Genomic DNA, 23,027 nt, shown 5'->3' on the forward strand with positions numbered 1-23,027 from the left:
AAACTTGGCCAGTACCGTTGCCATCGTCTCCTGGGAGTGGTGGTATGCTCCCATGATGTTGGAGAGGGCATCATGGAGAGTGGGTTCCCTGGGCCTGTCCTTCCCCTGTCGCACAGCAGCCCTCCCAGTTCCTCTGTTTCCCTGGGCCTCTGTTCCCTGGACCGTGTGCCCACTGCCACTGACCCCAGGTCCCTGTTGTTGTTGGGGTGGTGGGTTAGCCTTGGTTCCCTGTAGTGGTGGACACACTGCTGATTGACGTGTCCTGGGGACAGAGGTATGGGCCCGCTGGGTGGGTGCTGTGCTGGTGTTTCCAGAGGTGGGAAGGTCTGCAGTGGCCTGTGGCAGTGTGAGGGGAACCGACTGTCGCGTGGTCCCCGATGGGCCGGGCTGGTCATCTAGATCCAGCTGGACAGAGCTGCTGTCATCACTGTGGGCCTCTTCTGTTGGTGGTGTGGACATGTCTGGACACTCCTGTGCAGTGACGTTGGGTAGGGGTCCTACAGGGGTATAAAAGCATGATTATTGCATCTGTGTGTGCCATGGTGTGCAATGGGTGGGTGACCGTGTACCCCAGTGCTTGCATTCCTGTGTGGGAGCTTGTGTGATGGTGGTTTGGGGGCTGTATGGGTATGTGCAGTGGCCATGCTTTGGTGATGGGTGCCCATGCTTTGTAGTTGCATGCAGGGCTTGGTGTTGGGATGGGTGGGTTGTGATAGTGGAACATTTGTGAGGAGTAGGAGTGATGGCGGTGAGGGTGAGGGTGGGGGTATGTGATGGCATGCAGGTGGGGTGGGGGGGATAAAGTAGTTAAGATCTGACTTACCAGAATCCATTCCTCCATCTACTCCTGCGAGGCCCTCTGAATGCAGAATCGCCAAGACCTGCTCCTCCCATGTTGTAAGTTGTGGGGAAAGAGGTGGGGGTCCTCTGTACCGCTACCTGGTGTCTTGACACCATGGAACGCACCTTCCCGTGTAGGTCGTTCCACCTCTTCCTGATGTCATCCTGTGTTCTTGGGTGCTTTCCCACTGCGTTTACCCTGTCGACTATTCTTTGCCATAGCTCCATCTTCCTAGCAATGGAGGTCTGCTGCACTTGTGATCCAAATAGCTGTGGCTCTACCCGGACGATTTCCTCCACCATAACCCTGAGTTCCCCCTCCGAGAACCTGGGGTGTTTTTGCGGTGCCATGGGGTGGTGTGGGTGGTGTGTGTTGTGATGTGTGGGGTGATATTTAGTGGTGTGTTGTGTGAGGTGCATGGAAGTAATGTGGGTGATGGTATTGTGTGCTTGTGGATGCTAGTTTGTTGATGGTGGTGTCTCTCTCTCTGTGCTTCGTTCTCAGTTTTGGTAATAGGGGTTTGTGGGTGATGTGGGTGTGTGTTTTACATTGTATTGGGTGTGTGGAAATGGTATGTGTATGTGTATCAGGTGTGTGTATTTCAAATTGTCCAATGTGGCTGTGTTTTGTATATGTGTGTGTATTATGAGCGCAGCGGTGTGTACCGCCAATGGAATACCGCAGTTGAAAGACCGCCGTGTGGATTCATGGGTCGTGATAGTGTGGGCGTATTTCTGTTGGCGTGACGGTGTCGGTTTTGTTTTCACCAGTTTATCAATGACCTTTGGTGTGGCGGACTTCTGTGGGTGTCTGTATTTTGGCGGGTTCCGTGCTGTGGGTCATAATGGCTGTGGCGGGATTCCGCGGCGGTGTGTTGGCGGTCTTCTGCACGGCGGTAAGCGGCTTTTACCGCCAATTTTGAAATGAGGGCCTAAGTAACTTGGCACCCAACCTTCACTAAGTGAAGGTTAAACATATAGGTGACTTATAAGTTACTTATGTGCAGTGAAAAATGGCTGTGAAATAACGTGGACGTTATTTCACTCAGGCTGCTGTGGCAGTCCTGTGTAAGAATTGTCTGAGCTTCCTATGTGTGGCAAAGGAAATGCTGCAGCCCATACGGATCTCCTGGAACCCCAATACCCTGGGTACCTCAGTAAAAAAAAGCACTTTGTGCCATGTCCACTTATCCCTTATTAGTACTATATTTTAGTGACAATACGCCAAAAGTATCTCAGAGGATATACTCCCTTAGGAGGTAAGTAATATACACAAAATATACACACACAAACCAAAATCAGGTAAGTAAACAGTTAGAAAAGTAGTGCAAACACTGTAGAACACAATAGAATGCAATAAGGAGAAATAGGCCTAGGGGCAACACAAACTATATACTCCAAACGTGGAATGTGAACCACAAGTGGACCCCAGGCCTAGTGTAGTGTGGAGAGGGTCGCTGGGAGTGTAAGAAAACACTAAGGGTGTCCAAGATACCCCACCCCAAGACCCTGAAAAGTAGGAGTAAAGTTACCCTACTACCCCAGAAAGACAGTAAAGTCGAGATAGGGGATTCTGCAAGGACAACAACTGACTGCAACTGCAAAACACTGAAGATGAATTCCTGGACCTCAGGACCTGTAAAGGAAGGGGACCAAGTCCAACAGTCACGCAAGTGTCCAGGGGGGGCAGGAGCCCACTAAACCCCGAATGAAGGTGCAAAAGGGATGCCTCCGGGTGGAAGAAGCCAAAGATTCTGCAACAACGGAAGGTGCCAGGAACTTCTCCTTTGGTCAGAAGTTGTCCCACGGCGCGCTGGAGAATGCAGAGTTGTTTCCATGCAGAAAGACTGCAAACAAGCCTTGCTAGCTGCAAGAGTCGCCGTTGAAAGTTTTGGGTGCTGCCAAGGCCCAGGAAGGACCAGGAGGTCGCCCCTTGGTGGTGGAGACAGTGGGGGCACTCAGCAACACAAAGAGCCCACGCAGAAGCAGGCAGCACCCGCAGAAGCACCTGTACAGGCACGACGGTCGACTCAGAACAACTCAGCAAGTTGGGCAATGCAGGATGGAGTGCTGACGACCTGGGATAGGCTGTGTACAAAGGAAGTTCAGCAAAAGTGCACAGAGGCCCCAGTAGCTGCAGTTCACACAGTACACAGGATTACTGTCTGGCGTGGGGAGGCAAGGACTTACCTCCACCAAGTTTGGACAGAAGGGCCACTGGACTGTCAAAGACACTTGGACCCAGCTTCTGTGTTCCAGGGACCACGCTCGTCAGGATGAGAGGGGACCCAGAGGACCGGTTTAGGAAGGTAGCCTCTTTCTAGCCTTGTTACCCCCACTTTTGGCCTGTTTGTGAGTATATGTCAGGGTGTTTTTACTGTCTCACTGGGATCCTGCTTGCTAGGCCCAGTGCTCATAGTGAAAACCCTATTTTGTCAGTGTGTTTGTTATGTGTCACTGGGATCCTGCTAGCCAGGACCCCAGTGCTCATAAATTTGTGTCCCTGTATGTGTTCCCTGTGTGGTGCCTAACTGTATCACTGAGGTTCTGCTAACCAGAACCTCAGTGTTTATGCTCTCGCTGCTTTTAAAACTGTCACTGCAGGCTAGTGACTAATTTTACCAATTCTGATTGGCACACTGGAACACCCTTAAAATTCCCTTGTATATGGTACCTAGGTACCCAGGGTATTGGGGTTCCAGGTGATCCCTATGGGCTGCAGCATTTCCTTTGCCACCCATAGGAAGCTAAGACAATTCTTACACAGGACTGCCACTACAGCCTGAGTGAAATAACGTCCACGTTATTTCACAGCCGTTTTACACTGCACTTAAGTAACTTATAAGTCACCTATATGTCTAACCCTCACTTAGTGAAGGTTAGGTGCAAAGTTACTTAGTGTGTGGGCACCCTGGCACTAGCCAATGTGCCCCCACATTGTTCAGGGCAAATTCCCCGGACTTTGTGAGTCCGGGGACACCATTACACGTGTGCACTACATATAGGTCAATACCTATATGTAGCGTCACAATGGTAACTCCAAACATGGCCATGTAACATGTCTAGGATCATGGAATTGTCACCCCAATACAATTCCATGCATCCCCGGGTCTCCAGCATAGAACCTGGGTACTGCCAAACTAACTTTCCGGGGTTTTCTCTGCAGCTACCGCTGCTGCCAACCCTCAGACAGGTTTCTGCCCGCTGGGGCCTGGGCAGCCCTGTCCCAGGAAGGCAGAACAAAGGATTTCCTCTGAGAGAGGGTGTCACACCCACTCCCTTTGGAAATAGGTGTGAAGGGTCTGGGAGGAGGAGCCTCTCCTAGCCTCTGGAAATGCTTTGAAGGGCACAGATGGTGCCCTCCTTGCATAAGCCAGTCTACACCGGTTAAGGGATCCCCCCCAGCCCTGCTCTGGCGCATAACTGGACAAAGGAAAGGGGAGTGACCACTCCCCTGAACAGCACCTCCCAAGGGAGGTGCCCAGAGCTCCTCCAGTGTGTCCCAGACCTCTGCCATCTTGGATGCAGTGGTGTGAGGGCACAATGGACATCCTGATAGGTGCTTACCTTTCTCTGTAGCCAATCCTCTGTGGGCTATTAAGGGTCTCTCCTGTGGGTATCTCACCAGATAACGAATGCAAGAGCTCACCAGAGTTCCTCTGCACTTCCCTCTTCGACTTCTGCCAAGGATCGACCGCTGACTGCTCCAGGACGCCTGCATAACTGCAACAAAGTAGCAAGAAGACTACCAGCAACATTGTAGCACCTCATCCTGACGGCTTTCTCGACTGTTTCCTGGTAGTGCATGCTCTGAGGGCTGTCTGCCTTCACCCTGCACTGGAAGCCAAGAAGAAATCTCCAGTTGGTCGATGGAATCTTCTCCCTGCTAACGCAGGCACCAAACTTCTGCATCACCGTTCCTCTGGGTCTCCTCTCATCTTGACGAGCATGGTCCCTGGAACACAGAAGGTGGATCCAAGTGTCCCCGACAGTCCAGTGGTCCTTCTGTCCAAATTTGGAGGAAGTAAGTCCTTGCCTCCCACACCAGACAGTAATCCTGTGTACTGCGTGAACTGCAGCTGCTAGGGCTTCTGTGCACTCTTGCAAGACTTCCTTTGTGCACAGCCTAGCCCAGGTCCCCAGCAGTCCGTCTGCAATGCCCAACTCACTGAGTTGGACTCCGACTTCGTGGGACCCTCTTTTGTTGTGCTGATTCGACCGTCGTGCTCAGATCTTCTGAACGCCTGTTCAGGTGCTTCTGTGGGTGCTGCCTGCTTCTGCATGGGCTCTTCGTGTTGCTGAGTGCCCCCTCTGTCTCCTCCTCCAAGGGGCGACCTCCTGGTCCTTTCTTGGTCCAGGCAGGACCCACAATCCTCAACCGCGACTCTTGCAGCTAGCAAAGCTTGTTTGCAGTCTTTCTCTGTGGAAACAGCTCTGCATACTCCAGCGTGCCGTGGGACATCTTCTGAACAAAGGAGAAGTTCCTGGCACCTTCCTTTGTTGCAGAATCTTCGGCTTCTTCCACCCGGAGGCAGCCCTTTTGCACCTTCATCCGGGGTTTAGTGGGCTCCTGCCCCCCCTGGACACTTGCATGACTGTTGGACTTGGTCCCCTTCCTTTACAGGTCCTGAGGTCCAGGAATCTGTCTTCAGTGCTTTGCAGTCAGTTGTTGTCCTTGCAGAATCCCTTATCTCGACTTTACTGTCTTTCTGGGGAAGTAGGGTAACTTTACTCCTACTTTTCAGGGTCTTGGGGTGGGGTATCGTGGACACCCTTAGTGTTTTCTTACACTGCCAATGACCGTCTACACACTACACTAGGCCTGGGGTCCATTTGTGGTTCGTATTCCACTTTTGGAGTATATGGTTTGTGTTGCCCCTTGGCCTATTTCTCCCTATTGCATTCTATTGTGTTCTACAGTGTTTGCACTACTTTTCTAACTGTTTACTTACCTGATTTTGGTTTGTGTGTGTATATTTTGTGATGGGTCTCTGGGCAGTGAGATGCCTTAGGTCACACAGTGTCATTAACTCTCTCTTCTCTCAGAAGTGCTGGGGTCTCTGGGCAGTGATATGCTTGAGGTCACACAGTACATCATTACCTCTCTCTCCTCTCTCTGCAGCGCTGGGGGTCTCTGGGTAGTGATATGCCTGAGGTCAGACAGCGTGTTTTTACCTCTCTCTCCTCTCTGCAGTGCTGGAGTCTCTGGGTAGTGATATGTCTGAGGTCACACAGTGTGTCATTACCTCTCTCTCCTCTCTGCAGTGCTGGGGGTCTCTGGGTAGAGATATGACTGTCGTCACACGGTGTGTCATTACCTCTCTCTCTTCTCAGAAGTGCTGGGGTCTCTGGGTAGTGATATGCCTGAGGTCACATAGTACATCGTTACCTCTCGCCCCTCTCTCTGCAGTGCTGGGGACTCTGGGTAGTGATATTCCTGAGGTCACACAGTGTGTCATTACCTCTCTCTCCTCTCTGCAGTCCTGGGGTTTTCTGGGTAGTGATATGCCTGAGGTCACACAGTACATCATTACCTCTTTCTGCATCGCTGGGGGTCTCTGGGTAGTGATATGCATGAGGTCACACAGCGTGTTATTACCTCTACCCCCTGTCTGCAGTGCTGGGGTCTCTGGGTAGTGATATGCCTAAGGTCACACAGTGCGTCATTACCTCTGTCTCCTCTCAGAAGTGCTGGGTTCTCTGGACAGTGATATGCCTGAGGTCACACAGTACATCATTACCTCTCTCCCCTCTCTCTGCAGTGCTGGGGGTCTCTAGATAGTGATATGCCTGACTTCACACAGTGTGTCATTACCTCTCTCTCCTCTCAGAAGTGCTGGGTTCTCTGGACAGTGATATGCCTGAGGTCACACAGTACATCATTACCTCGCTCCCCTCTCTCTGCATTGCTGGGGGTCTCTGGGTAGTGATATGCCTGAGGTCACACAGTGTGTCATTACCTCTCTCTCCTCTCTGCAGTGCTGGGGGTCTCTGGGTAGTGATATGCCTGACGTCACACAGTGTGTCATTACCTCTCTCTCCTCTCTGTAGTGCTGGGGTCTCTGGACAGTGATATACCTGAGGTCACACAGTACCTCATTACCTCTCTTTCCTCTCTCTGCAGCGCTGAGGGTCTCTGGGTAGTGATATGCCTGAGGTCACACAGTGTGTCATTACCTCTCTCTCTTCAGTGCTGGGGTCGCTGGGCTGGACAGTCATATGCCTGAGGTCACACAGTACATCATTACCTCTCTCCCCTCTCTCTGTAGTGCTGGGGGTCTGTGGGTAGTGATATGCTTGAGGTCACACAGTGGGCCATTACCTCTCTCTCCTCTCAGAAGTGCTGGGGTCTCTGGACAGTGATATGCCTGAGGTCACACAGTACATCATTACCTCGCTCCCCTCTCTCTGCATTGCTGGGGGTCTCTGGGTAGTAATATGCCTGAGGTCACACAGTGTGTCATTAACTCTCTCTCCTCTCAGAAGTGCTGGGGTCTGTGGACAGTGATGTTCCTGAGGTCACACAGTACATCATTACCTCTCTCCCCTCTCTCTGCAGTGCTGGGGGTCTCTGGGTAGTGATATGCCCGAGGTCACACAGTACCTCATTACCTCTCTTTCCTCTCTCTGCAGCGCTGGGGGTCTCTGGGTAGTGATATGTCTGAGGTCACACAGTGTGTCATTACCACTCTCTCTTCAGTGCTGGGGTCTCTGGGCTGGACAGTCATATGCCTGAGGTCACACAGTACATCATTACCTCTCTTACCTCTCTCTGCAGTGCTGGGGGTCTCTGGGTAGTGATATGCCTGAGGTCACACAGCGTGTCATTACCTCTCTCTCCTCTCTGCAGTGTTGGGGGTCTCTGGGTAGTGATATGCCTGAGGTCTCACAGTGCGTCATTACCTCTCTCTCCCTCTCTGCAGCTCTTGGGGTCTCTGGGTAGTGATATGCCTGAGGTCACACAGCGTGTCATTACCTCTCTCTCCTCTCTCTGCAGTGCTGGGGTCTCTGGGTAGTGATATGCCTGAGGTCACACAGTGCGTCATTACCTCTGTCTCCTCTCTCTGCAGCTCTGAGGGTCTCTGGGTAGTGATATGCCTGAGGTCACACAGCGTGTCATTACCTCTCTCTCCTCTCTTCAGTGCTGGGGTCTCTGGGCAGTGATATGCCTGAGGTCACACAGTACATCATTACCTCTTTCCCCTCTCTCTGTAGTGCTGGGGGTCTCTGGGTAGTGATATGCCTGAGGTCACACAGTACATCATTACCTCTCTTCCCTCTCTCTGCAGTGCTGGGCGTCTCTTGGTAGTGATATGCCTGAGGTCACACTGTACCTCATTACCTCTCTTTCCTTTCTCTGCAGCGCTGGGGGTCTCTGGGTAGTGATATGCCTGAGGTCACACAGTGTGTGATTACCCCTCTCTCTTCAAGGCTGGGGTCTCTGGGCTGGACAGTGATATGCCTGAGGTCACACAGTACATCATTACCTCTCTCCCCTCTCTCTGTAGTGCTGGGGGTCTCTGGGTAGTGATATGCTTGAGGTCACACAGTGTGCCATCACCTCTCTCTCCTCTCAGAAGTGCTGGGGTCTCTGGACAGTGATATGTCTAGGGGTCACACAGTACATCATTACCTCTCTCCCCTCTCTCTGCAGTGCTGGGGGTCTCTGGGTAGTGATATGCCTGAGGTCACACAGCGTGTCATTACCTCTCTCTCCTCTCTGCAGTGTTGGGGGTCTCTCGGTAGGGATATGCCTGAGGTCACACAGTACGTCATTACCTCTCTCTCCTCTCTCTGCAGCTCTGGGGGTCTCTGGGTAGTGATATGCCTGAGGTCACACAGCGTGTCATTACCTCTCTCCCCTCTCTCTGCAGTGCTGGGGTCTCTGGGTAGTGATATGCCTGAGGTTACAGAGTGTGTCATTACCTCTCTCTCCTCTCTGCAGTGCTGGGGTCTCTGGGTAGTGATATGCCTGAGGTCACACAGTGCGTCATTACCTCTCGCCCCTCTCTCTGCAATGCTGGGGTCTCTGGGCAGTGATATGCCTGAGGACACACAGTACATCATTACCTCTCTCCCCTCTCTCTGTAGTGCTGGGGGTCTCTGGGTAGTGATATGCCTGAGGTCACACAGTACATCATTACCTCTCTCCCCTCTCTCTGCAGTGCTGGGCGTCTCTTGGTAGTGATATGCCTGAGGTCACACAGTACCTCATTACCTCTCTTTCCTCTCTCTGCAAAGCTGGGGGTCTCTGGGTAGTGATATGCCTGAGGTCACACAGTGTGTGATTACCCCACTCTCTTCAAGGCTGGGGTCTCTGGGCTGGACAGTGATATGCCTGAGGTCACACAGTACATCATTACCTCTCTCCCCTCTCTCTGTAGTGCTGGGGGTCTCTGGGTAGTGATATGCTTGAGGTCACACAGTGTCCCATCACCTCTCTCTCCTCTCAGAAGTGCTGGGGTCTCTGGACAGTGATATGCCTGGGGGTCACACAGTACATCATTACCTCTCTCCCCTCTCTCTGCAGTGCTGGGGGTCTCTGGGTAGTGATATGCCTGAGGTCACACAGTGCGTCATTACCTCTCTCTCCTCTCTCTGCAGGTCTGGGGGTCTCCGGGTAGTGATATGCCTGAGGTCACACAGCGTGTCATTACCTCTCTCCCCTCTCTCTGCAGTGCTGGGGTCTCTGGGAAGTGATATGCCTGAGGTCACAGAGTGTGTCATTACCTCTCTCTCCTCTCTGCAGTGCTGGGGTCTCTGGGTAGTGATATGCCTGAGGTCACACAGTGCATCATTACCTCTCTCCCCTCTCTCTGCAGTGCTGGGGTCTCTAGGCAGTGATATGCCTGAGGTCACACAGTACATCATTACCTCTCTCTCCTCTCTCTGCAGCGCTGGGGGTATCTGGGTAGTGATATGCTTGAGGTCACACAGCATGTTATTACCTCTCTCCTCTCTGCAGTGCTGGGGTCTCTGGGTAGTGATATGCCTGAGGTCACACAGTGTGTCATTACCTCTCTCTCCTCTCTGCAGTGCTGGGGGTCTATGGGTAGTGTTATGCCTGACGTCACACAGTGTGTCATTAACTCTCTCTCCTCTCAGAAGTGCTGGGGTCTCTGGACAGTGATATGCCTAGGGGTCACACAGTACATCATTACCTCTCTCCCCTCTCTCTGCAGTGCTGGGGGTCTCTGGGTAGTGATATGCCTGAGGTCACACAGCGTGTCATTACCTCTCTCTCCTCTCTGCAGTGTTGGGGGTCTCTGGGTAGGGATATGCCTGAGGTCACACAGTACGTCATTACCTCTCTCTCCTCTCTCTGTAGTGCTGGGGTCTCTGGGTAGTGATACGCCTGAGGTCACACAGTGTGTCATTACCTCTCTCTCCAGTGCTGGGGTCTCTAGGTAGTGATACGCCTGAGGTCACACAGTGTGTCATTACCTCTCTCTCCTCTCTCTGCAGTACTGGGGTCTCTGGGCTGGTCAGTGATACGCCTGAGGTCACACAGTGTGTCATTATCTCTTTCTCCTCTCTCTCCAGTGCTAGTGACTCTGGATCCAGACACAGCTCATAGAAGTCTGACCCTCTCTGAGGACGGGAGACGTGTGGGATGGACAGGCATACCGCAGCCCCGGCCGGACAACCCCAAGAGATTCACTGGGTTTCCCTGTGTGCTGGGGCGGGAGGGGTTCACCTCAGGGAGACATTACTGGGAGGTGCAGCCGTTGCGGGAGGGGGGGTGGTCAGTGGGGGTCGCACAAGAGTCCGTGAGAAGGGAGGGGCGTATCAAAGATTCCCCTGAGGGGGGGGTCTGGGGTGTGTGGCAGTGGGGTGATGGTCAGTACTGGGCTCTCACCTCCCCTCAGACCCTCCTGCGCACCCGTCAACGCCCCCTGAAGCTGGGGGTGTACCTGGACTATGAGGGGGGGCGGCTGTCCGTGTACAACGCAGACACCTGGGAGCATCTCTACACCTTCAATGACTCCTTCACCGGGGGGCTGCACCCCTACTTCCTGGTTGCGGCAGGGGCAGTCCTGCGCCTGGTGTAACTGAGCCCCCCCGGGGGGGTCAATAATAGGGCAGAGAGAGATACACTGACCCTGCCCCCACTGTTGGATTTCCTCTGTCCCGTGGTACCAACCACCCCTCACTGGGGCTGCACCCCTGTTTCTTGATGCAGCCAGGGACAGCCCCGCACCCTGAGTGATAAATCAGCCTGCCTGCACCCCTCTTCTCCGGGGGGGCTGCACCCCTACTTCCAGGTACTGATAGACCCCCGCATGGGGTAGAAGCTTGCCCCCCAACACCCCCCCATGAGAGGCCTATAAGTACATGTGTGTGTCCCTAGCGCCTAGAGACTGCGCTGCAGCGCTTTGCCCCGTGTCCCCGATGCCTGCGGATCCCCCTCCTCCTCCTACAGACCCTGCTCGGCCCACGCGAGACTCTCAGGCAGCGCTTTGTATGAAGTGTCTGCGCTCAGTGTAACAGGCGCTTCCTGTGCAGTTATCACTCGGGGCTTCAGGGAGCTGCAGAGCGCGTTATAAAGCGCCGTCTCCTGACATTTACTGCTTAAATAAAGTCTGAGTGATGAGAACAAATACCGGCTGAGGGTGTTTTTTTCCAGTTTTTGCACCGATAGGGACAGTAAAATACCACTGCTGCCGGTATAAAGCCCGCCAGGTGATAACCCTGTGAGTGTAGCGCTGAGAGGCCTCCAGCCCCGGCTGCAGTAGCGACGCCTAGTGCCGGCCCGCGGTTCTGCACCCTGGAGGTGCCTCTTGACGCTCCCCCGTCCGAATCTGCACCCCATACGTCAGAGGGGGCTCTTTCATTCAGCTGCTTCCTGCATGTTTCAGCTCGTGCGTCCGTCTCCGCTCCCCCAGCGCGGTGTTGCGCACGAGGTGTTTAACCCCATCGCTGCCAGTGTTTAACCCCTTCGCTGCCAATGTTTAACCCCTTCGCTGCCAATCTTTAACCCCTTCGCTGCCAGGCCTTTTCCTTCTCAGGTGCCAGGGATTTTTTCGTCTATTTGGGGCTCTTCGCTTTTAGGCCCTCATAACCTTTTGTCCACATAAGCTACACAAGCCAAATTTGAGTCCTTTTTTCCCCACATCCCAGGGATTCTAGAGGTACCCAGACTTTGTGGTTCCCCTGAAGGAGACCAAGAAATTTGCCAAAATGCAGCAAAAATTTCGTTTTTTGAAATAAGGAAAAAAAGGGCTGCAGAAGAGGGCTCATGTTTTTTTCCATGAAAATGGCATCAACAAAGGGTTCGCGGTGCTAAAATAACCATCTTCCCAGCTTTCAGGAACAGGCAGACTTGAATCAGAAAACACAATTTTTCAACCCAATTGTGGCATTTTACTGGGACATATACCTCATTTTAATGTAGACAAAATTTATAATTCACCTAGGGGTCATTTGTGTAGATCCTACAGTGTTTTCATACAGAAATAACAACATAAATAAAAAATAATAAAATTGACGTCCAAAATAACAACTGTTTTTCTCCACATTTTACTCTGTAACTTTTTTCTGCGATGTTAGATTTTTTAAAGCAATATACTGTTACTTCTGCTGGACTCTTCTGGTTGCGGAGATATATTGGGCTTGTCGGTTCATCAATAACCCTAGGTACCCAGAGCCAAAAAATGAGCTGCACCTCGCAATGGGTTTTTATTCTATACCGGGCGTACATCAATTCATTTGCTGAAATATAAAGATTGAAAAATAGGTATCAAGAAATCCTTTCTATTTCCAAAATGGGCCATGACAAGGTGTAGAGAAGCAGTGGTTATTTGCACATCTCTGAATTCCGGGGTCCCATACTAGCATGTGAATTACAGGGCATTTCTCAAATAGATGTCTTTTTTACACACTGTCTTACATTTGGAAAGAAAAAATGTTGAATAAGACAAAGGCCAATAACACTTGTTCTTCCATTCTGTTTTCCCACAAGTCTCCTGATAAAAATGGTACCTCACTTGTGTGGGTAGGCCAAGTGCCTGCGATAGGAAACGTAACATGGACACATCACATTTTTACATTGAAATTTGATGTGTTTTTTGCAAAGTGCCTACCTGTGGATTTGGGCCTCTAGCTCATTCAGCACCTAAGAAAACCTAGCAAACCAGGACATTTCTGAAAACTAGACACCTATGGGATTACAGAATGGGTTGGCTTCTGGGGCACTCACCAAGTTCCTTTACCCAGAATCCTTTGCAAACTTCAAAATTTTTCCCCCCAAAAAAACATAATCTGAGAGGAGACGCAAATTTCCTTCCACCCAGAGTTCCCCCAAGTGTCCTGATAAAAATGGTACCTCACTTGTGTGGGTAGGCCTAGCGCCCGCGACAGGAAATGCCCCAAAACACAACGTGGACACATCACATTTTCCCAAAGCAAACAGAGCTGCTTTTTGCAAAGTGCCTAGCTGTGGATTTTGGCTTCAATGTCAGCCTGCACCTAGGGAAACCTACCAGAACTGTGCATTTCCCCCAAGTCTCCCGATAAAAATGGTACCTCAGTTGTGTGGGTACTCCTAGGTCTTGAGACAGAAAATGCCCCAAAACACTATCTGGACACATCAAAATTATCAAATACAAAACTACCTGTTTTGGTGGGGGGGGCACCTGCGTTTTTGTTCCTGGATTCAGCAGCCATCTAGGAAAACCTACCAAACCCAGAGATTTCTGAAAACTAGACACTAGAGGGAGTGCAGGGAGGTTTGACATGTGTGGATCCTCCAATGTTTTCTTATCAAGAATCCTCAGCAAACCTCACATTTAGCTTAAAAATCTAAATTTTGCAACATTTCTGTTTGGGATCACCCCACCGGCACGAATTTCCTACCACTCAATGTTCCCCTCAGTCTCTCGGTAAAAATTATACCTCACTTGTGTAGGTGGGCCAAGTGCCTGTGATAAGGAAGAGCCAAAAACATGTGGAAATCGAGGGGGAACCAAAGCGGGTCCAAAAAGGCAGTTTGAAATAAAAAAAATGTAGTCTGACAAGTGCAGCATAATTTTTATCGGTGTAGATGAGACAATGTTGAGAGGTAGGAAGGTTGTGTATTCCTGCAGATTCCGGAAGGTTCCATCACAAAAATGTAGTAGAAATGTGTGATTCCCAGCAAAGTTGGAGGTTTGCAAGGCATTGTGGGAAAGAAAATGGTGTGGGGTGTATGTGAAGCACACTATCCTGGAATCAACCAGATGTTTAGTTTTCAGATGTGTCTAGGTGTTGTGGATGTTTCTAAATGGCAGCGTCCCAAAGTCCAAAAAGTGCAGCCCTCAACATTCCAAGTGGCACACTTTTGAGAGTTACCAAGCTCTCATGGCCCAAACGGAAAACCGAGACCCAAAATAATTGGGGGGGGGAGGGAAGGAATGGTCTAAAAGTAATTAGGCCCCACCAGGAGTGACCCTTGCCTAAGGGGTGGCTCCCCACATATAAAAAATAAAAAATAAACAAAAAAATTAGTTATCCATGTGTCTAGGGGTTTTCTGCCCACCCTGGGGGCAGATCGTCCTAATTATATTAGGCCGATCTGCCACTGTGGGGGCAGAAAAGGCCTAAAAATGTTTTGCCCCTCCTTGGGAGCGGCTCTTGTCCAAGGGGCCACTCCCCTTATGAGTAACTATAAAAACAATAAAAATTCCCTGGTGTCTAGTGGTTTCTGCACCCCTGTGGGCAGTAATGGCCTAAAAATAATTTGGCCCCCCGGGGGGTGACCCTTGCCTAAGGAGTCACTCCCCACATATAAAAAAATTAAAATAAACCAAAAAAAATAAATATCCCTGGTGTCTAGGGGCTTATGTTAGGCCGATCTGCCCCCATGGGGTTGGTGGGGCCGGGCAGAAATGGGCTAAAAATATTATGGGCCCGTAGGGAGCGACCCTTGCCCAAGGGGCCGCTCCCCTTAAGTGTCAGCATGATAAAAAAATTAAATTCCCTGGTGTCTAGTGGTTTCTGCCCCCAGGTGGGGCAGAATTGGCCTAAGAATATTTTGGCTCCCCGGGGAGTGACCCTTGCCTAAGGGGTCGCTCCCCACACATTAAAGAAAAAATAAAAACAAAAAAATTATCCCTGGTGTCTAGGGGCTTTCTGCCCCCGGGGGCAGATCGGCCTAATTATATTAGATCGATCTGCCACCAGGGGCGGCAGAAATGGCCTAAAAATAATATGGACCCCTAGGGAGTGATCCTTGCCCAAGGGGCTGCTCCCCTTATTGACAGTACCTAAAAATAAATTCCCTGGTGTCTAGTGGTCATTTTGGCTGCCCAATCGCATTGCGATTGAACAGCAGAAATGCTGTGAGAGACAAGAAAGGTAAGGTCTTTACTTTCCTTTCTTGTCCCTCCCGCCCTACCTCCCGGTCAGAAGAGAAATGCAAAAGCATTTCTCTTCCGGTGTTCTAGCTGTCTGCGCATTCCCGTCTGTCTGCGCATCCCCATCTGTCTTCACTCCCCCTGATGTCAGAGGGTGCTCAGGAATACCGCTGCTGCCTGTATGTTTGAGCTTGTACGTCTGTCGGTGCCTCCCCAAACGTGATGTTATACAGGCATATCGCTGGATGAAATACTTATCCTTGCAAGGTTACACAAACTGTCCAGTAGTCGCAGAGGACATGGATGCAGCCCTAGCGCGATCTGCTCCGGCACCAGGCCAGGCCAAATTGGGCCCAGTAAATGAAGAACGGGTTGACGCCGTCCAAGGATGCTACAATCAGCTGCATGTGGCTCGGCCACTGAGACTGGAGGGAAAGGGGTACGGTAGCTGTGGTCTAGAGCACAGGATACCAGGAGTATGCCCTGCCAAGGGAAAGAACTGCTCCAAATGTGATAATCCCAACGATTTTGCCAAAGTTTTCCGAGGGAGGTGTCCCGGATCTGTGACCACGTTGGCCCGGAAGGCGGCAATAAAGCAAGTTACGCCAGACGATGGCACTGGGATGGTGGTGGTGGACGCATACCCATGCAACAAACCCTACGAGGATGATGGAGATAAGGAGATATTTGTTGTTTTGTTTGCTGACAGGTTGGACCAGAGGTGGAGGCCACCACCTATGTGTACCATAACGGTAAATGGCACGACAGTGACTGTGCTCATAGACACTGGGGCGTCGGTAAACATTATGGATGTGGAACAATACAGCAAGATATCTCCCCCACCAGAGCTCACACCATGCTGGACCAAGATATATGCCTATAGGGGCCGTGGACCCGTTACCCCGGCGAGGGTCGATAGAGGTTACTGTTGGTAGTGAGCGCCGTTCGACACGTGCCAAATGCCATGTGTTGGAAGGCAAGAAAGGAACCCTTCTCCGATGCCACACGGTGGAAGACCTGGAGCTAGTGTTTTTCGCCCGGCAAGTCCACGACTCCCTGGCTGAGGCGATGCTGGCCCATTTCCCGGAGTTGTTTCAGGGGCTAGGAAAACTGAAAGGAAAGTAGTTCCAGTTACATGTTGATCCTGCAGTACGACCCATTGCCCTAAGGCACCGGCGGGTGACTTTCCACTCACGACCCCAGGTGGAGAGTGAACTACAGACAACTGAGGAGTGGGGGGTCATAGAGAAGGTGACCGGCCCCACACCCTGGGTTTCGCCACTCGTCATCGCCCCAAAGCCTAAGCAGCCTGACACCATTCGCCTGTGTGTGGACATGCGCCTTCCCAACATTGCCATAAATTGAGAACGCCACATCACACCCACCATGGACAATATTGTTGTGGATCTTAACAGGGCCCAGTGGTTCTCTAAGTTGGACCTATACTCGGGATACCATCAGCGGGAGCTAACCACAGAAAGCTGTAATGTCACCACATTCTCAACCCAGGTGGTGCTGCGACGTTACAAGTGCCTTAGCTTTGAGGGCTCTTCGGCTATGCAGATCTTCCACAATACCATATGGGAGACACTGTCCGGTTTGACCGGCGTCATTAGTCTAAGTCACGACATCTTAATTTTCTCCAACACGTTAGAGGAACATCAAAAACAGCTGAGAGCCACTCTCCAGGGGTTAGCGGAAGCAGGACTAACATTGCACCGGAAGAAAAGCGCCTTGTACCACAACTCCATTGACTTTTTTGGCTACATCTTTTCAAGGGAAGTTCTGAAGGTTGACCCCAAGAAAGTAGAGGCCATCCAAGGAGCAGCCTTACCTCGCAACGCCACTGAAGTCAGAAGCTTCCTCGGTATGGCAACGTACTATAGAAGGTTCATCCCCAATCTGGCCACACTTGCCGAACCTCTTCAACAGCTCACGAAGGCCAACACACCCTGGGAGTGGGGCATAGAAGTGGACAAGGCGTTCCAAGCAGTCAAAAGTTCACTGTTGGACTCTGTGGTCATGGCATACTTCCACCCACACAAGAGAACGGAAGTCATGGTGGACTACAGCCCCATTGGGCTCGGAGCCTTATTGCTGCAGGACAGAGCCACCAGCAGTGGACGCCAGTGGCCTATGCCAACAGGGCCCTCTCGGCAACGGAGGCCCGGTATGCGCAAATTGAGCTGGAAGCGCTGGCCATACGACGGGCCTGTCAGCATTTCAACTTGTATTTTTGAGGGCACAAATTTATGATGGTTACCAACCACAAACCACTGGTATCCCTCTTTGCGGGCACGGCCCGAATTGCCCCGTCAAGAATTGAAAGGTGGGCGGTAGTCCTTCAGCCCTACCGGTTTTACATTGTCTAATGGCCTGTAGTCAACAATCCTGCGGATTACTTATCACGCCATCCGTTGCGGCCACGCTCGCAGGTAGAAGAAGAGGCGGAGAATGGAGGGACAGAGAGTTTCATAAGCATGATTGTGAACCTAGCATGTCCCACAGCACTGATGGTGACGGAGATCACTGACGCCTCAATACGAGATGCAGTCATCAGTTGAGCCAATCGGTCATGGAAATGTTTCCTTGACAAGAAGCACGATTTTGACTCTGAGGAGCGCAAGACGATGCAGTGGATTTGGAATGTGAGGCCTGGAGCTCTCTGTGAGCCCGGAAGGCCTTCCTCTCCAGGGCCAGCGCTCAGTAATACCCTGCAGTCTACACCTTAGAGTTGTAGAATTAGCTTACCAGGGTCATCAGGGGACAGCGAAGACTAAGGCCTGTTTGCATGAAAAGGTGTGGTTCCCCAGGATGGACGCCATGGTAGATGACCTGATACCAACAGGTGATCCCTGTGCGATCACCGCTCGAGATTCCGTCCTTGCTCCAGTGAGCGAACCGCCCAGCACTCGACCATGGCCCCTGGTAAGCCTGGATTTTGGTAGTTTTCCTGATGGCTGGCTGACGGCTGTCATGACTGACTTGTGTGCCCGGTTCCCGGCCCTTCACTGAGTGAGACCACTTTGAGTTATCTGCATCTGTGCCTCATTCTTGTCTCCTCCGTACAGCATGGCTCATCACTGAGTGAGACTGCTTTGAGTTGTCCACACCTATGCCTCATTCTTGCCTCCTTCCTACAGCTATGGCCCGTCACTGAGTGAGACTGCTTTGAGTTGTCCACACCTATGCCTCATTCTTGCCTCCTCCGTACAGCTATGGCCTGTCACTGAGTGAGACCGCTTTGAGTTGTCCGCACCTGCGCTCATTCTTGCCTCCTCCGTACAGCATGGCCCATCACTGAGTGAGACTGTTTTGAGTTATCCACACCTGTGCCTCATTCTTACCTCTTCCATACAGCTACAGCCCGTCACTGAGCGAGACTGCTTTGAGTTATCTGCACCTATGCCTCTTGCCTACTCCATAAAGCTTTGGGAACGGTAGAGGCAGAAACCTGACTATAGCAGGAGAAAGGGAAGGATGCTAGAGAGAAGAAGAGGGTGTACCTCTTCACTACCAGATGCAACTGGATACAAACATGTTAACTATCAGATGCGACTGATTACAAACCCATATTATGCTCTCATTGTGTTGTATAGTATTTCGTTTTGCTTTGACATTAAAGTACTTTCTTTTCATGTAAAAGATAAGCACCAGGCTGGACATCATGTTATTGCATGTGATGGATGATTGTTCACTTCTGAGTCTCAGCCCCGCTACACCACGTCCCTGAGAAGCCTGTGACTGCTCACTCTTGCTACCGTGGGAAGAAGTGTGCTAAGGGTTGCCCATTTTCCAGAGCCATCGTAGGAGGGACCCCAGGACAGCAGTGGTAAAGAACCACACTCACCACGGGTAGTAGCATGTCTGCCCTGGGGCCCCGAAGATGGTCTGACACTAGGTAGTAAGTGGTGGGATATCTACAAGTCCCATCTCTATCTCCATCTGTCTTGAACAGAACAATAATTTCAACTTAAACACAGCATTAACTGCGCAGTATAGTAGCAGATACAAGCTTCCTGGGGGTAAATCATGACTTTGGCGGTTTATTCAGTAAACCGCCACTGTTAGCGGTCTTCAGACCGCCATATTATGACTGCTGGGTGCTCTCCGCCACAATTTGGGCGGAGAGCCACCAACAGCCAACACTGTAATCGGCGTGGCGGTGCTTTGTTGGCGGGGCACTGGTGGTGGAGCAGGCTCCATGGACCCCGATCCCTCCTGGACGACCACTGCGACCACCAGGTAAGGTGATCATCTTACAGGGGAGGGGGGTGTTGAGTGTTGGGTGCGTGAATGGAATGTGTGTGTGTGTGTGTAAGTATCTGTGTGCCTGAATGGGGGTCGGTGTGTGTAAGTGTCTCTGTGCATGAATGAGGGGTGGGGGTGTATGTGGATCGGGGTGGGGGAGAGTGCGTGTCTGCGGGGGCACATGATTGGGTTGGGGGGTCACTACGGGGATTGGGGGCTTTGCTGTTTGGAGGGCGGGTGGGACGTGATGGGGTGGGGGTGTGGGGAGGGTCTGACATGTTTGGAGTTGTATACTGGTGACAGGAATGCAAATTCCTGTTGCCAGTATCTTTTCCGACAAGGATTTTGTTGGGGTGTTGGCACCACGAAATCCCTGGTGGAAAGGAGACTCAAAATGTCATCGGCGGTGTTAGGTGGACCGCCGGTCCCACCGCTCTGGCAGTACAGCCCGTTGCAGCCCGTTCATCGCCACAGTCATAATTTCGGCAGTCCTGCACCATCAGTCTGACGGTGGTCCTACCGCCACCGCCGGCGTGGCGGGGCAGGACCGCCGAAGTCTTAATGACCACCTTTGTGTGTAAGAGGAAGGTACAAGATAGGGACCCCAGGAGGGAGTGCTGTGGTGTCAGTCTATTTTAGACACACCTCAGATGTGCCCCCATACTTGCTTTCCAAGGTTTCCTACAGACATTCTCCCTCCCCTCGGATTTCAAGGGCACCACTGTCACTAACTCCATTAGTTATTCATTCAGGTAGGATATGTTTGACTGATACCCTGAACTCTCCAGAAAACTAAGACTGATGTAAGGGAGAAAGCCAGAGAGTCCAAGAGGGAGAAGTTGAGATTAACTCACCAGGTACAAAAGGAAAGGAGAAAGTAGGTGAAAGAAAGTGGAGGAATTGGCTCAAAGAAAAAGTACATGATCTGGCAGGGGGCCACACTACCATATTCTCAGGTTCCTCTCTATAGAGAAAGAGGCTACTATTTCCAGGCGCACTGGAATTGAAAGATTCTGTAACCACAGCTTTTTTTTTGCATATTTATGGATCTTCCACATAATCCATCATCTGCCACATATTATGCAGATTTTGTAGATTATGCAGATTTCTAATCCAACGGATTAAATGTGGCCACATGTGTTTGCCCTTAGTGGAAGGCCCTTCCTAAAGGTTAACCATTCATCTTTCTTGCTTATTTCTGTATTTGGTTGTTAAACTGGTACTAATGAGGTGAAATCTTTGCCTAGACAGAATTACTATATCTACAAACTACAAAATAATTAAGTAATACCAGTAAAAATGTAATGATTAATTTTACTTTATTTGCCACGTAATTCAGACAACCCTGATGCATAATTTGGTGGTCCCCGCCAAATAAGTCAAATGGCCTATTCTATATCCTTAGGATAGGCCTAAAAAAATTATCAAAATTTTTTTACAATACCTGCAGGTCGAGTAACTAAAATAATGTACTTGACCCAACTGTAATGCACTTGACCCGGAAACGGGTCTCAAATTGTGTGATCCTATGCAAATATTTTAGAGTGCAACTTCAAATTTGTGAGTTCAGCATTTCTGCTGTACAAAAAAACACTTTTGTTTTGTTAAATAGACTAAACGTTTTCTCTATGTCAAATAAGAATCTAGCCCACATATACGGTACACAAGATCCATGACTTGCCTCTTAGTTTACTAATAGCTTTGCCATCAGGGCATGATTGTTTCTCAGTTTATGTTTAAACACTCACTTTTAATAAATATATTACGTAAGCATGATGTGTTGGCACAGTGCCATTTACAGACAGTAACTTTACAAGAAATGTCCAAAGCCTTCCCACTAACCTAAAGTTTTACTGATCAAACTATATAGGCCCCCACTACGACTTCGGCGGTCTTGCAAAAAGACTGCCGAAGCCGCAGGCGCCCCAATACCGCCAGTGCTGGTGGTATTGGTGGCACCCTATTTTGACCTTTCTGCTGGGCTGCTCATGTCCGCTGGCCCAGTGAAAAAGTCACATCAACATTGCCGCCGGCTCATAATAGAGTTTGGCCACCCGACATGGCACTGTGCCTAATGGCCATGCCCAGGGGACATTTGTCAAATTCAATTTTAAGAAAAGTAAACAGCCTTTCTCAGTGTATTGTTCCTTAGATACAAGCTATCAGATGAAGACAAGAGCATGCGCTCAGCATCAACCACCAAATACATTAAGAAAATGAAGTTATTACTTTAACTTTGGCAGAATTTACATTCAAGATTATGCATGACGCATAAAACCACTCTATGACTTATGGGCATATTTATACTTTTTTTGCGCTGAATCTGCATACATTTCTTTGACGCAAATTTGGTGCAAAATTAACTCCATATTTATACTTTGGCGCTAGACTTGTCTAGCTTCAAAGTTTTGGAGTTTACATCATTTTTTGGTAGCGGGAAACTATTTTGCATCAATGAGATGCAAGGTAGGCGTTCCCGACCAAAAATTGACGCTATGGCCTTAGCGCCATATTAATTCCCCCATGCTAAAATCACTCAGGGTGGGAGGCGGCTTTAAATAATGGTGCTAAGCTTTCTAAGCGCTATTACTTAATGCCTGGGTCAGGGCAGGTGTTAGAGGACCTGTGGACCCATTTCCATGGTAGATCACCATTGAAAGAGCCTACAGGTGCCCACCCCAAGCCCCAGGAACACCCCACCCACACCAGGGGATGGAAGGGGGCATCTCAGGAAAGTAGGGTAAGTATAGGTAAGTATTTTTAATATTTTTCAAAAGTGCCATTGTGGGGCCTGAAATTGACCCCCCTGCAATGCACAGGCTGCAATGGCCATGCTCAGGGACCCTAGTCCCCACTGCTGACTATTGGGGTGGTGGGCATGACTCCTGTCTTTTATAAGATAGGAGTCATGTGGTATGGATGGGTCTGCGTAGGCTGATTAGAGGCATTTTTTTTGTCTCTAACCAGCTTAGTGTCATTTTTTGGTGCAAAACACTCTTCCCCCATACAGCCACCCCCACCCGGCTAGTGTCTTTTCTTTTGACACTACCACATTCTTAGCGCTGGCTTGCACCATTCAATGAATATGGCGCCCAGCTGGTGCTCAGGAATGGCGCAAGCGGGCGCTATCCTTTTTGACGCAAAACTGTGATTGCGCAGTTCTGCTTCAAAAAGTATAAACATGGGCCTTAATTCGTCCAGATTTCTCAAGCAAACACTAGACAGATGAAAACATGCATTGTTAGAGAAATTCAGCATGATATGCTAGAAGCAAAACACTTACACACACACACATGACAACAAAACAAATTTGGTCATCAGAATAATTGCTCGTGCCATCAGGTTCACCTATGTCACCTTTAATGAAGGTGACTCGGTGCCCACAGCATACAAATCACATTTGTACTCAAACGCAGAACATCATTTTGCACCCACAGAGAAGATTCTGAATGTCGTACGGTTGGTTGTCATTAAGGAGAGGTCACTTGCCAAAGGGAAACTCATTACTGTTGTTACCCCGGTGCCGGTCTTAGAGGTGGTCACCAAAGCTAGCGTTTCCAACACTATAGCACTACATCCAAACTGGATTCAATGGGCAACCTC

General features: G+C 50.3%; 1 protein-coding gene across 1 annotated transcript in view; it reads left to right on the plus strand.

Annotated features, from left to right (window-relative positions):
* Positions 1-11,441, plus strand: part of LOC138278704 (E3 ubiquitin-protein ligase TRIM58-like) — a 56,027-nt gene extending 44,586 nt beyond the window's left edge. Inside the window, exon 5 of the mRNA XM_069219278.1 lies at positions 10,384-11,441. Within this exon, the coding sequence (XP_069075379.1) occupies positions 10,384-10,892 (509 nt within the window). The 3' untranslated portion in view covers positions 10,893-11,441. The remainder of the gene's footprint in view (positions 1-10,383) is intronic.
* Positions 11,442-23,027: the final 11,586 nt, after the last annotated feature.

This window comes from Pleurodeles waltl, unplaced genomic scaffold, assembly GCF_031143425.1.
Source record: "Pleurodeles waltl isolate 20211129_DDA unplaced genomic scaffold, aPleWal1.hap1.20221129 scaffold_54, whole genome shotgun sequence".
Taxonomy (NCBI): domain Eukaryota; kingdom Metazoa; phylum Chordata; class Amphibia; order Caudata; family Salamandridae; genus Pleurodeles; species Pleurodeles waltl.